The sequence below is a fragment of the Salvelinus sp. IW2-2015 genome, linkage group LG24 (genome assembly GCF_002910315.2).
Source record: "Salvelinus sp. IW2-2015 linkage group LG24, ASM291031v2, whole genome shotgun sequence".
NCBI lineage: Eukaryota > Metazoa > Chordata > Actinopteri > Salmoniformes > Salmonidae > Salvelinus > Salvelinus sp. IW2-2015.
Window position 1 is genome coordinate 6,207,275 of NC_036864.1, and position 14,948 is coordinate 6,222,222.

A 14,948-nucleotide genomic window follows, 5' to 3' on the forward strand; every position below is an offset into this window, starting at 1 on the left:
TTTAAGAACATCAACATTTATTTCACATGATATAAAACAGATGAGATATGAACATTTTTCATATTAACTCTAATAATAATAACCTCAGACTTATAATTTCTGCTCTGCTCTTTCTATGGTGTACATCATTTACACAATGAAACTTTACATTTATGTACATTATATTTTAACGTCCTGGGGGAACAAAACGCCTGCTTATTGCTTATACATGTGCTATTCTCTTCTCTCTGTCCAGGACTCCACACAACCAGACAGAATCTAACACACAACCCTAATCTCATAAAACTATTTTATCTCTCTTCTATATTTTACTTTAAATATATCTCAGCCGTAGAAAAAACAGAGAAGCAGATCGATTCTAACCCAGGACATTTACGTGTGGTTGTCAGCGGCGACCAGATCCCGATCCTCCCGACATAAATAAACACAACCTTTATAAAATATTTAAACTCTGTCCAACAGCAGCAATAGGGTGGCACCTTATTGAAGTATAAACCCATTGTATAGTTAGTTCATTCTATATGTTTTATATATGTATATATTAACAACTTCTTTGAACAATGACGGAATGTGCGGTGGAAAATATGTGGAAAATGAAACATTTAGGGCCTCAGGTTAAAAACTTAAATGGGAGTAAAACCAGTAAAAAAGACAAGAGCATATGGCGCCCCCGTGTGGTTAAAGGAAAGCACTGCCTTAGTGTGTGTAGATTCGGTGCTTCGCCCTCTCAATAGTGTGTGATTGTGGGAAGACCTCAAATGCATACTCCTCCCATCCTCAGGTCCTTGTCTCCTTCTCAAAACCCATTAGATGAGAAAGCCAGATATCCTTCCCCTCCGACCTTCTCCACCAGTGGGATTTGAGAAAGAGACAGGACGCAAGGAGTATGCAATTGAGATCTTCCCAGTATGAGACTCCTCTAGTGCTCTTATTTACAACTGTACAGTCCTCTCCTCGTTACAGCAGTGCTCAGCTCATAGACACTCAAGACATCCTCACAGAACATGTCCAAAATAACAGACCATCATAGTACCTGTAATAATAATCATCATCAATTATCACTCTGGTAATACCATCTTGTCCTCTGATATCTCTGTGTGAATGAAAACGTTTTGCATCACAGTTATTGTGTAGGCAGGCAGTAAGTAATACGAGCAGGCCTGTGGATCTACTCTTTCTGTCTGTCTGGCTACAGTTGTTTCTATACATACAGAGAGCTACTGGGCATGCTCTGTGCAGGCTGGCTGGTGCCATCATGGCTCTGTAGGATGCCATCTTGGGTCTCCAGGCTGGCATCGCTTATGAGTCACTGCTCACCAAGGTCAATGTCTGTGCTGCAGGGATAAGTGCAAAGATAGGGAAGAGGTGAAGAGACAGATGAGCACACACAAAAATAGCAGAGGTCACAAGCCACAATGTTCTGCAAAAAAGAAATATTGAGAAAATGATTATGCTGACATGACTAGATAGTGCTTTTTGCTTAGACAACAAATTATGGCTGTTTAAATGGCTGGTGTGATGTTGCCTGCTGGTAAGATCTGTGTCGATTGGAGGGTAGATCTCTGAGAGCTGAGCATTGGACCCTGAAGTTGAGGTTAGGGGGTTGATGGGAAGAGTTATTAACTCTACCTACAGTACATATTACCTCAATTACCTCAACTAACTGGTGCCCCCTCACATTGACTCTGTACTGGTACCCACTGTATATAGCCTCGCTATTGTTATTTTACTGCTGCTATTTAATTATCTGTTACTTTTATTTGTTATTCGTATTTTTTGTTGTTGTCTTCTACATTTTTTTAAACTGCATTGTTGGTTAGGGCTTGTAAGTAAGCATTTCACTATAAGGTATTCGGCGTATAACATTTGATTTGATAAAGGTCAAAGGTTGTAGATAAGGACAGAGAAGTCTCTTACTGAGTGTAGTTCAGTTCACAGAACCACCTCCTCGACACGTCTACACACACATGAAGTGGGATCCGTCAGTGAGTTGAGGAGGAGATGGAGGAGAGGGAGAGGAGGAGGACTGGGGCGGAAAGGGCAGGCTTTTCACTGCAAACAACACACAGTACCAGTCAAAAGTTTTAGAACACCTACTCACTCAAGGGTTTTCCTTTATTTTTTACAATTTTCTACATTGTGGAATAATAGTGAAGACATCAAAACTATGAAATAACACATATGGAATCATGTAGTAACCRAAAAAAGTGTTAAACAAATCTAAATATATTTTATATTTGAGATTCTTCAAAGTAGCCACCCTTTGCCAGCTTTGCACACTCTTGGCATTCTCTCAAGCAGCTTCATGAGGTAGTCATCTGGAATGCATTCTAATTAACAGGTGTGCCTTGTTAAAAGTAAATGAGTGGAATTTCATTCCTTCTTAATGCATTTGAGCCAATCAGTTGTGTTGTGACAAGGTAGGGGTGGTATACAGAAKATATCCCTATTTGGTAAAAGACCAAGTTCATATTATGGCAAGAACAGCTCAAATAAGCAAAGAGAAACGACAGTCCATCATTACTTTAAGACATTAAGGTAAGTCAATGCGGAACATTTCAAGAACTTTGAAAGTTTCTTCAAGTGCAGTCGCAAAAACCATCAAGCGCTATGATGAAACTGGCTCTCATGAGGACCACCACAGGAAAGGAAGACCCAGAGTTACATCTGCTGCAGAGGATAAGTTCATTAGAGTTAACTGCACCTCAGATTGCAGCCCAAATAAATGCTTCACAGAGTTCAAGTAACAGACACATCTCAACATCAACTGTTCACAGGAGACTTGTGTGATTCAGGCTTCATGGTCGATTGCTGCAAAGAAATGACTACTAAAGGACACTAATAACAAGAAGAACTTGCTTGACCAAGAAACATGAGCAATGGACAATAGACCAGTGGGAAATCTGTCTTTGGTCTGAGTCCAAATTTGAGATTTTTGGTTCCAACCGGCATGTCTTTGTGAGACGCAGAGTAGGTGAACGGGATGATCTCTGCATGTACAGTCATGGCCGAAAGTTTTGAGAATGACAAATATTAATTTCCACAAAAGTTTGCTGCTTCAGTGTCTTTAGATATTTTTGTCAGATGGTACTATGGAATACTGAAGTATAATTACAAGCATTTCATAAGTGTCAAAGGCTTTTATTGACAATTACATGAAGTTGATGCAAAGAGTCAATATTTGCAGTGTTGACCTTCTTTTTCAAGACCTCTGCAATCCTCCCTGGCTGCTGTCAATTAACTTCTGGGCCACATCCTGACTGATGGCAGCCCATTCTTGCCATTATCAATGCTTGGAGTTTGTCAAATTTGGTGGGTTTTTGTTTGTCCTACCGCCTCTTGAGGATTGACCACAAGTTCTCAATGGGATTAAGGTCTGGGGAGTTTCTGGCCATGGACTCAAAATATCGATGTTTTTTTCCAGAGCCACTTAGTTATCACTTTTGCCTTATGAAAGTGCTCCATCATGCTGAAAAAGGCATTTGTCACCCAAACTATTCCTGGATGGTAGGGAGAAGTTGCTCTCGGGAAGATGTGTTGGTACCATTCTTTATTCTTAGGCAAAATTGTGAGTGAGCTGCCCTTGGCTGAGAAGCAATCCACACATGAATGGTCTCAGGATGCTTTACTGTTGGCACGACACAGGACTGATGGTAGCGCTCACCTTGTCTTCTCTGGACAAGCATTTTTCCGGATGCCCCAAACAATCGGAAAGGGGATTCAGAGAAAATTACTTTACCCCAGTCCTCAGCAGTCCAATCCCTGTACTTTTTGCAGAATATCAGTCTGTCCCTGATGTTTTCCTGGAGAGAAGTGGCTTCTTTGCTGCCCTTCTTGACACCAGGCCATCCTCCAAAAGTCTTCGCCTCACTGTGCGTGCAGATGCCTCACACCTGCCTGCTGCCATTCCTGAGCAAGCTCTGTACGTGGTGCCCCGATCCCAGCTGAATCAACTTTAGGAGACGGTCCTGGCGCTTGCTGGACTTTCTGGGCGCCCTGAAGCCTTCTTCATAACAATTGAACCGCTCTCCTTGAAGTTCTTGATGATCCGATAAATGGTTGATTTAGGTGCAATCTTACTGGCAGCAATATTCTTGCCTGTGAAGCCCTTTTTGTGCAAAGCAATGATGACGCACGTTTCCTTCCAGGTAACCATGTTTGACAGAGAAGAACAATGATTCCAAGCACCACCCTCCTTTTGAAGCTTCCAGTCTGTTATTCGACTCAATCAGCATGACAGAGTGATCTCCAGCCTTGTCCTCGTCAACACTCACACCTGTGTTAGAGAGAATCACTGACATGATGTCAGCTGGTCCTTTTGTGGCAGGGCTGAAATGCAGTGGAAATGTTTTTGGGGATTTCAGTTCATTTGCATGGCAAAGAGGGACTTTGCAATAATTGCAATTCATCTGATCACTCTTCATAACATTCTGAGTATATGCAAATTGTCTCATACAAACTGAGGAGCAGATTTGTGTGAAAACTTTTGCCATGACTGTATGGTTCCCACCGGAAGTCATGGAGGGTGTGGTGGTGCTTTGCAGGTGAGACTCGTCTGTGATTTATTTAGAATTCAAGGCACGTTAACCAGCATGGCTACAACAGCATTCTGCAGCATACGCCATCTCTGGACCACAGGGTGAGGAAAAGCAGCCAACAATGTTCTCAGCATATGTGGGAACTACTTCAAGGCTGTTGGAAAAGCATTCCTTATGAAGCTGGTTGAGAGAATGCCAAGAATGCAAAGATGTGTTATTTCATAGTTTTGATGTCTTCACTACTATTCTACAATGTAGAAAAATTGTACAAATAAAGAAAAACCTATGAATGAGTAGGTGTCCAAATTTTGACTGGTACTGTACGTAAGTGCTTTGACATTTATCAGTTATATATCAATCAATCCATCAATCAATCAACCAATCATCATTAACAAAGCGATCTTCTGACTGTGTTCTCTTACCTGCCATCAGGTTGTTGTTGAGTTTAGCTCCCTCTACTGGTAGTTCATAGGATCTGTTAATGTTGTTCCCCTGGGTCTCATGCTCCGGGGCCTCCCCTTGCATCACCTCACTCTGCATCACGTCCTCCTCAAGTTCAGGAGTCAGTGCTTCTGACACAGCAGCTGGCAAACTGGCACAGTCACACCTTCACATTCAGGCCTTATTCCAAATACTTACAAATGCATCCTTCTTYACTGCCTTTAAAGAGGTAGTCACTGATCGAAATACAGTTGGATGAAGGAAGGGATGGTTTTAAAGTACTCTAAAAGGGTCAAAGTTGCTATCGATCCAGAGAGGCTAAGATAAGTCCTGATGAGGCCYAGCTAGTCTCACCTGTTGTGGGGAATGAGGGTGTTRGGAGTGTGGGTGTTTCTCCTCTCTGTCTCCCTCTCCCCSTGCTGTTGATGTTGTCCAGGGATCAGGTACTGTACATACAGGGGCTTCACACCCTGATCTGATATCACCATCATCTGGGTCTCTGACACCTRCAACACAYGGACAGTGAGATAGACTGTAGTCTGGGCTGTGTTCAGGAGGTACCAAACAGGAAAATATGTTTTGAAACGGAGCTCTTATTTTTGCCCTACTGAACACGATCTTGGTGGTCTAATGTCAATCCCTAGCGGCTACCTCTTCGATGTTTGGGGATCTGAAGAAACCGGGTAGGTGTAAGGCACCACTCCAGTCCTTGAGTAACTCCAGCAGTATTTAAAAAAAAATCTAACCCCTGACAAGCACACCTGATTGAAATGGTCAACTAATCATCAAGCCACACATTAGTTGAATCAGCGACGTTTGCCCGGGGCTACAAGACAAAATGTGTACTGTTGAGGATCCACAAGGACTGGAGTTGAGACACATTGGTATAAGACACATGGTGATAACCAATGGTCTTAAGCAGCTTTCGYCATATTATTTTTGGCCTACTAAATTAGAGGACATTAATTGAGCCAACTGCATCATCATCATCAGATCATGAGATTCCGTGGAGCTCAGGCCAACTCTGGGAGGTGTCTCTCTCTCTCTCTCTCTCTCTAGCCCAGTGTGAGTCACCACGGCTGGGCTGATGCCCAGAGATAAACCCCTAAATCCAGCCTGGATCCTCCTCACGCCCACAAAGCCTCCCAGATCAGATTAAAGGACATTCACAAGGAGACCAGGCTGCCAACACAGCACAGCCATTTACGCCTTAAAACACTCTTAGCTCAACGTTATTGGATTAGATATAAATTTGTACTTGTACAAGTCTTTCCTCTATCTCTGAACACTCTCTTTGAAAACATTCCTTTTTCAGTTAAGGAACACAGTGCTCTGTGCATCCTCGGTATGGATCTTTCTTATTCACACAGAGAGTTACAGTACACCATGCTGACTCAGTCACCACTCCTACTAGTCATCAACATACATATCAAATGATATTGTATGCCATAAATATTCTGCTCTCTGGTGGTCTGTGTGAGTAGGGCCACTCCCGTACCTCTGTGTCCATGTTGGAGCTCTCCGTCTGGGGCTGTGGCTCCTCCTCACTCAGCCTGGGGACAGGGATGACATCCACCTCCTCAGCTCTGTAGCTGATCTCCTCCACCACAGTGATTTCCATCTCCAGCTCCACCAATGCAGCCTCGTCAATATCCAGCGCCTCTTCTGAAGACACTGCAGTCCTCTCTCTGACTAGTTCTTCAGCTGCAGCTCTAGCCCTCTCCAATTCTTCTGCAGCTGCTGCCACTGCGACCCGGTCTCTCTCCATCTCCAATTCTGCAGCCCTGTCCAGCTCCTCTTCTACAGCCACAGCAGTCCTGGCCATCTCCTCTTCTACAGCCACAGCAGTCCTGGCCATCTCCTCTTCTACAGCCACAGCAGTCCTGGCCATCTCCTGCTCCACCACTGCAGCCACCTCAGTCATGTCTCGCTCCAGCTTTTCTATTGCAGCTCGACCCCTCTCCATTTCTTCTTCAGCAGCTGCTGCAGCCCTGTCCCTCTCCAGCTCCAGTTCTGCACCTCKGTCCCTCTCCAGCGCCACGGCTGCAGTCCTGTCCCTCTCCAGCTGCTCTGTAACTCGGTCTCTGACCTGCTCCAGGTCTTGCAGTGCTGCCTCCAGCTCCTGGGTGTCTGTGGAGAACACCTCCAGCTTGACCTGCAGTAGACACACATGCCAAATTAATAACTCGGTTTTACAGTGTGTACACAATCACATTCCATGCTGTGAAACAAGGTTTATCAAGAMACACACGCACAGACACACGCGTACCCCCCCAGCTTTCTCTGTCGTCATGAACACATCAAGTCCTATCAAACACACACACACACACCAAACCGAGGAGGACTTACCTGTGTAGCGAAGGGGTTCTCCTTGGAGAAGGATGGAGAGCGTGAGGGGGAGATACTGCTGCTACTTCTCTTCTTCTCCCTGAGCGAGGCCTGCTGGTGTCTCCTGATCCTCTCCAGCTGCTCCTCGACACTCATCCTGGCTCTGCCGCTCTCCCTCTCCCCCGGTCCGCACGTCTGCTCCACGGCACTGTGAGGACGCTCCTACAGGGGGAGCAGTGGAGCAGGGATCAGTCACGTTGGATTATTTTTACGCCGATTATGTTTTATCTGCCCGTCGTCTATTGGTGACATATTATGTCCTTCTCCAGCTCTTGTCGTGGTAAAAATGGCAGGGAATGAATAGCAACAGTAGCACCTCCAAATCCAAAATCAGTGCTGTCCTGTCTATCAAAAAAACAGTTTCTAATATGTTTTCTAGGGTCAGTTTATAGTTCAGTTCCCCTGCTATTCCCTAAAGTGCTGAGTCAGRCTTACAGTCCTGGGGTCAGGCTTCTTGCTCTTCCTCAGRGTGACGTAGGAGGCGATGGTGCAGGACTCTGGGGGGCTCATGGGGGATTTGGTCCTGGGGGGCACGATACCCACTGGGTAGACTKGTACTCCTAATGGGACTGGGAGGGGTGGGGGACTAAGTCAGTGACAAAGCCATTAGGGGTGTTACATGTTTTATATTCAGTTAATAGAGTACTTATAAACCCTTCATAAGTAATACTTATAATGGTCTTCATAAGTAATACTTATAAACCCTTTATAAGTAATACTTATAATGCTCTTTATAAGTAATACTTATAAACCCTTTATAAGTAATACTTATAATGCTCTTTATAAGTAATACTTATAAACCCTTTATAAGTAATACTTATAATGCTCTTTATAAGTTGACCTATGGAATTTATAATTACTTCTTGAATTCACTGAATTACATTCGTTTTGACCCTAGCACATATCCAGCTTGGAACAGCGGCGGCAGCATGAGCAAACTGGACATTGTTGACAGACAGTGACTGACCTTTAGTGGCCGCAGGCTCCTTGTCAGTGGTCAGCCCCGTCTGTAGTCTGTCCTTGTCATTGTCCTCTCCGTTGTTATCGTCCACCTCCTCGGCCACAGTTGTCAGCTCTGGTTCACTCTTATACAGACGGTAGTCTGGGCCTTGCTGTAGAGGGACAGAGAGTCAGCATACTGAGAGGTACACACATAGGAAACACGGACACCCGCAGGTCACAAAGTGGTCACGATGGATGTGACCGATGGATGGTCGAGGGAAATTTAAAACGGAGCCGAAAAGAGCAGAAAACGGTTAACGGACACTCCAAACACTAAGCATAGTCACACCGCAGCACAGCACTCAGACACAGTCAGAATGACAACTGGCGTGGAATCACACACGCTTCCATGGACAGAAGAACAAGCCAAACTGAAGAGCAAACAGATGATAAACCAAAGGAATGAATGTCAAACTCAACACTCCAGGGTAAGAGGCAGGGAAAAACCTGAATGTCTACAAATGGTAAAACAAATGACAAATGATTCAGAGCAAATGAAAAGAGAGTCACAACGGTGACCCAAGTTGGCGATGAGAGATGAACCATGTATGTTGAGGGTAAAGGTAGAGGGTCAGGGGTCAACTTGTACTGGTGTTGTACAGAGTAGGATAAAACTGCCCCTAGACACTGACCTAAGATAAGTTTTGTATTACCTCGCCCTAACGGTTAAGATTAGAATTTGGTGAAGTTAAACAGATCCTAGATCTGTGCTTAAGGGCAAGTAGCGATGATGAAGCACAAGGACAGGGATGAAGGGTCAGGCGTGAGGGGTCAGCGTGTCTTACACTGCTGTGTGTTCCGTTCCTCTGGCCGTGCTTGCTTGTGTGTGGTGGCGGACGGGCGCCCGAGGGGGAGGGAAGGGGGGGTACAGCGGGAGGGCGCTCTGTTGAGCCGTAGGACTGGGGGAGGGGCGGGCGGGGGGGCTGACGGTTACCCTCCGTGAGAGAACAGAGTGACCGGAACAAGGTCACCGGCTGCCGCATGAGGAGAGGATAGATAGAGAGGAGTTGTTGTTGAGACACTCTTGGGACAACAGTAAGCCACAGAGTATTAGACAGATCAGCACAGTCTCCTGTGGCATTGATTGGAGCTATCTGGCGCACATCCGTTTCACATGTAGGCTGCGGACAGCTCTAAATCAGTTCACAAAGAYTCCATGCACAGATTATATACAGTATTCATCTGGTGTTTTTCTTTATCCACAGAGTAGAAGTGAGACTCACCTCGTTCTTCTGTAGGTTTGAGATGGGTTTGGAACCAAGGAAACCAGTGTCAGTGGTCCTCTGGGGTTTGTTCTTGGCCAGAGCCTCCATCACATCCTGGATCCTCCACAGCTCCTTCTGGATCTGGACATGCTGCTGGCTGGGAGGTTCTGTCTGCTCACACAGTGACAGAAAATGCTTAAAAACACTCTCCATCTTGCAAATGCATATGTGTGAGTGAGTGAGTGAGTGAGTGAGTGAGTGAGTGAGAGAGTGAGAGAGTGAGAGACAGAGAGATAGAGTCTTACCTGTGGGCTGCCCAGGGCCTCTAGCTGTTCCAACAGGTTTGTTTTGGCCAGAGAGACGCCAGACTCCATTTTATCATACTCCCTCCACGACCGCTCCAACTCCTGAGAGACGAGAGGGTGTCACTACTAGACAGCCTGTGTGTGTGCGCTTGTTTWTGTGYGTGTGCACTGACTYACAGCATTGACCCTGGAGAGATMYTGACAGGTGCTGATCWGTGTGTGTGTTTGTGTTGACATCTGCATGTACAGTGTGTGTGTATACATATGAACGCACAGTGTTGACCCGTGCCAGTTCTCTACAGGTACTGAGCAGTCCATTCTGCAGTACGTCTCTCTGCTGTATAAGGCTCTGTATGGCCGCTGGGTTGTCAGAGCTCTGCTCTATCTCCTGACTGGCAGACAGCAAAGCCGTCTCCAGGGTGTGCTGCAGAGAGACARGAAGAAGAAGACAACGACACAGGTCATCACAACATCTRCAGCTAACATTTGTCTGACGACTWCACACAAAAACACAAACAGAACCACAGGCAAAGAACCAACMAAACATTWTCATAGCATCGCCACCATCAAAAGTGTGTACCGCCACTCCCAGGACCCTAGAGGGCAGGCTAGAGCTGCTGTCTGAGAGGGAGAGAGTCTCAGTTCCCAGCTGTGAGTGTGCTAGCTAGTCTATACACTGTGGTACAAGCCTGGCAAAGGAGGGTTGGTAGCCTTGGACAGACCATGAGAAAGTATTCATACCCCTTGATGTGTTCCACATTTTATTTTGTTACAGCCTGAATTCAAAATGGATTTAAAAAAAATTAAAGTCACCCGTTTACACACAGTATCTCATTTACAAAACTATTCACACCCCTGAGTCAATACCTTTTAGAAGCACCTTTTTCAGCGATTACAGCTGTGAGTCTTTCTGGGTCTCTAAGTCTCTCTTCAAACTCTGTCAAATTGGTTGTTGATCATTGCTAGACAACCATTTTCAGGTCTTGCAATAGATTTTCAAGCAGATTAAAGTCAAAACTGTAACTCGGCCACTCAGGAACAATCACGGTCTTCTTGGTAAGCAACTCCAGTGTAGATTTGGTCTTGTGTTTTAGGTTATTGTCCTGCCGAAAGATGAAATCAACTCAAAGTGTCTGGTGGAAAGCAGATTGAACCAGGTTTTCCTCTAGGATTTTGCCTGTGCTTAGCTCCATTCAGTTTCTTTTTTATCCTGGAAAAACTMCCCAGTCCTTAATGATTACAAGCACAAGCATACCCATAACATGATGCAGCTACCACTATGCTTGGAAATATGGAGAGTGGTACTCAATAATGTGTTGTATTGGATAACACTTTGTATTCAGGACAAAAAGTGAATTGCCACATTTTTTKSMRKWMYWMYTKKWRKWAAACAGGATGCATGTTTTGGAATATTTTATTCTGTACAGGCTTCTGTCTTTTCAGTCTGTCAATTAGGTTAGTATTGTGGAGTAACTGCAATGTTGTTGGTCCATCCTGTTCGATATGTCTTTGACTATGCCAGATTGATTGTTATGACATGCGATTCTATAAATAACTTATCGGCAATTAATATTACCTGATTGAACTATCAGTAAATATTAAGTAACTAGAGAGGGACACCACGAAAGGAAGTATTTATGAGCTGTTATCTTTGCGAATAAACTCTTAAAGATTTTGTAATATTTTACTAATAGTAGTCACATTAAATCGTCAGTTATTCAGTTCTCAGGCTGAAAGTTGTAAGTCCTTCGATTATCTGCAAGAATCTGGCTAACAAGTGTGAACTCAGCAATACAAAATTGGGTTAATTATATTATTTACTAAATACCTAAACTAAATCACCCACAAAACAACACATACACAATTAAATCATCACTTGATCACAAAATTACGTCAGACAGAAAAAACGTCCCTAGCGGGCGGAATAGATATGACAGCTTGTTACACAAGGGAAGGGCAGGATTTTAGTGAAAGAGCCGGGAGATTCGGAAGGGCAAAAAGCTGGCCTCTCGTAAATAATAGTTTCTTATACATTCTTAAATTAACGCCCATTTGACAAGGGGGAAAATGCAATACATATTTACTCTGAGCTGCCGCTTCAGTAGGTTGGGTGGTAGATGGAAGGCGTATCGACAACCCGAGCTGTTGGCACGGGAGACGTTGTAGTAACGTTGTGAGGGTAGTAGACGGGATACTCGGACTGTCCTTCCTAACCTGCGTTTGATAGCAAGCTGTTGCCAAACTCAACGGCTAGAGATATCACTTCTGTAGTGAACACGAGTTCAAAGTTCATTACCATTCACAATCCAAAGTCCATGCTGATGTTGGGCCTAGTTCTGGAGTTATTGTCGGAACCATCTTTGACATCGGGATCGTCCATCCAAAATGTACCCGGAACAGGAAGTTACATTTTTGTCACTGGCCTTGATATAGTGGAAGTAAAGGGGGGTGTGTCTGAAAATCTATGGTACCCAGGTCTCTTTCACAGGGGCGCGGCCCCTGCTTGGCAGAAGCCAAATTTATGAAAACACCAGATCTCTCATTTGGATGGTAAAAATTAACCATTTCACCTCTTTCACAAACAAATGGTCATATCAAACGTTTGAATTAAAACAACAATTCCATGTTGAATCCGATACCTCTGACGTTTAAGACTTTTCACGCAGTAGCGTTTATGTCATTCTATCATTGATGAGAATGTGTCAGAGGGCAACCGAACGGGACATAATATACCTTAAGTACCACCGCATATGTACAGTTGGTTGGATTACAGAATATAGTCATTTCCCCCAACGTCTGATGTTACCAGAATCTCCTAATGTTAACCCATGGGTTCCTTATGTCACATCAGTTATAGTGGGGAGAGAGAAAAAGGCGGAAGACGGTATTTATGACTGTTCGTAAACCTACCCCCAAACCCAACTTCATGACAAATCCTCAGTTTTCTCCATCACAGCCATTAAACTCTATAACGTTTTAAAAGTTCCACCATTGGCACTCACAGGGAAATCCCCAAGCCGTTTCCTCCACTCATGCGCTGGTAACTGAGTTAGGAAGGACGCCTGTATCTTTGCTAGATGAATAGGTGTATTGAGTACACCTCCAAAGGTGTAAATTACATACTTACACCATGCCAAAGGGATATTCAATGTCAGCTTTTTTTATTTTAACCCATCTACCAAATCGGTGCCACTTCTTTGCGAGGCATTGGACAACCCTCCCTGGTTCTTTGTGGTTGAAATTGTGTTTGAAATTCACTGCTCACACTGAAGGACCTCTTACAGTTAATTGTATGTGTGGGGTAAAGATGAGGGTAGTCATTAAAAAAAATCAATGTTAAACACTATTACTGGCAGCACTATTATTGAGTTCCAATACAACTTATTATGCGTCTTGTTAAAGCAGCATTTTTACTTGCCTGAACGCTTATTATAGCTAGGGTTGTCATAACCAAAGGGGTTTGATTCTTTATGACCCAAGACATTTCGCTTTTCATTTTGATTCATGTTGTAAAAAATGGTTCTAAAAACGCAAATTCCACTTTGAAATTACAGGGGTATTGTGTGGTAATCCAGTGACCAAAAAAATGTCAATTGAATCCCAATAGTCAATTCAGGCTGTAAGAAAATGTGGAAATGTCAAGGGGATCTGTATACTTTCTTGAACGCACTGTATCTCCGTTCAGTCTCGGCACTCTCCCTCCTCCTCTCCCTCCTGTGATTAAAGGTCTACTCCAGCCTCAGACAGCCCCCCAGTGTGGGTGTGAAGCAAGTTGTCAGTGAAAGTCTGTGTACAGTAGTTACCTTCTCTCTGGTTGTAGTTTGCTGTAGTTTCTCCTCCTGTGGTTCTCACCAACTTGGGTCCTGCTCACACGTGCTTGCTTGCAGCTTCAGTCTGAAACACACCACACCCAGTATGTGGTTAAGAAACACACACACACACACACTAACACACACACACACACACACACGCACGCACGCACACGCGCGGCGCTGCGTTGTGGTATTCTATTAATTTTATCTTTTCAATCTTATTGTCTAGGAAGCCAACTGCTGTGTGTCTAGACTTAGAATGATACGTGCAAAGGGAAAGGAATACTTTCCCCTCTATCTAGACAAGACACTAATAAAAGGACTTGGTCTTACGTCTATGTCGATGTCCTCTGGCCTCTGGTGGCTGTAGGAGTTGTCTTTGTATTCCTCAGGGCTGATCTGAAACACCAGACAGCCTTAGAGACACACATGCTGWGTTTACACAGGCAGCCCAAWTGTGAACTTCTTTTCACTAACTGGTCTTCTGACCAATCAGATCTGSTCTGAAAAATATCTGATTTGAAAAGATCTGATGTGATCGTTCAAAAGGYCAATTAGTGGAAAARATAKCAGAATTGTGCTGCCTGTGGGAAGACAGCCACAGACAGGGGACGGAAAAACAACCTGTAATACAGACCCATGACATGGGGTGCTTCTCAATAGTCTACTTGTCTCCTTGTTAAAGAACTGGACAGGTAAAAGCCCATTTCTAGTAGGTATCCACCATATTGCTTACAGCCGTCCCGTGTCTTCCGATCAGTGCAGATGAAGGAGATGACACGAGGAGGGAAGGCCACTAGAGTATTGAGATGCACCCATGGTCTGGTTATTCATTGTGATGTGGTTTTCATGGTAAATATCTGTGTCCTTACAAGAGTTGTCCACAGGGTCAATGAAGCTCAGAGAGAGAAGAGAGAGAGAGAAGAGAGAAGAGAGAGAGAGGGAGGGTGAAATGATGGAGCTCTCCATGCAATTTCATTGACCTTCTCTTCTCATGACTTAACAACACTTCGGATACAACTTCTCAGCCCAAATTTCCATTTCACAATAAGGAGTGTCAGCCCCCTCTGCTGGGAAATCAGACTGTGTTTTCCACCTCAGTAGCATCACTGATAACAGTCCTACTGATGAAGGCTCCAGGGGTGTGAAGAAGCTATGAAGAGGACAGGAAGCTGGCATCAGGAGGTCACCAGAGACTAGAGCAGGATGTTCTAACACACACACACACACACCACACACACACACACACACACACAC

The 14,948-nt window shown here is 44.3% G+C and overlaps 1 protein-coding gene across 1 annotated transcript in view; it reads right to left on the bottom strand.

Moving 5' to 3' along the window:
- LOC111951341 (pleckstrin homology domain-containing family A member 5) overlaps positions 1-14,948 on the bottom strand; it is a 175,151-nt gene continuing 160,203 nt past the window's right edge. The window contains exons 15-26 of the mRNA XM_070434692.1: positions 13,989-14,090; positions 10,154-10,543; positions 9,880-9,981; positions 9,593-9,745; positions 8,335-8,479; positions 7,803-7,936; positions 7,329-7,529; positions 6,478-7,134; positions 5,334-5,485; positions 4,961-5,130; positions 1,918-2,052; positions 1-1,334 (exon numbers count right to left, since the gene is read on the bottom strand). Coding sequence (XP_070290793.1) covers positions 1,958-2,052; positions 4,961-5,130; positions 5,334-5,485; positions 6,478-7,134; positions 7,329-7,529; positions 7,803-7,936; positions 8,335-8,479; positions 9,593-9,745; positions 9,880-9,981; positions 10,154-10,543; positions 13,989-14,090 — 2,301 coding nt within the window. The 3' untranslated portion in view covers positions 1-1,334; positions 1,918-1,957. The remainder of the gene's footprint in view (positions 1,335-1,917; positions 2,053-4,960; positions 5,131-5,333; positions 5,486-6,477; positions 7,135-7,328; positions 7,530-7,802; positions 7,937-8,334; positions 8,480-9,592; positions 9,746-9,879; positions 9,982-10,153; positions 10,544-13,988; positions 14,091-14,948) is intronic.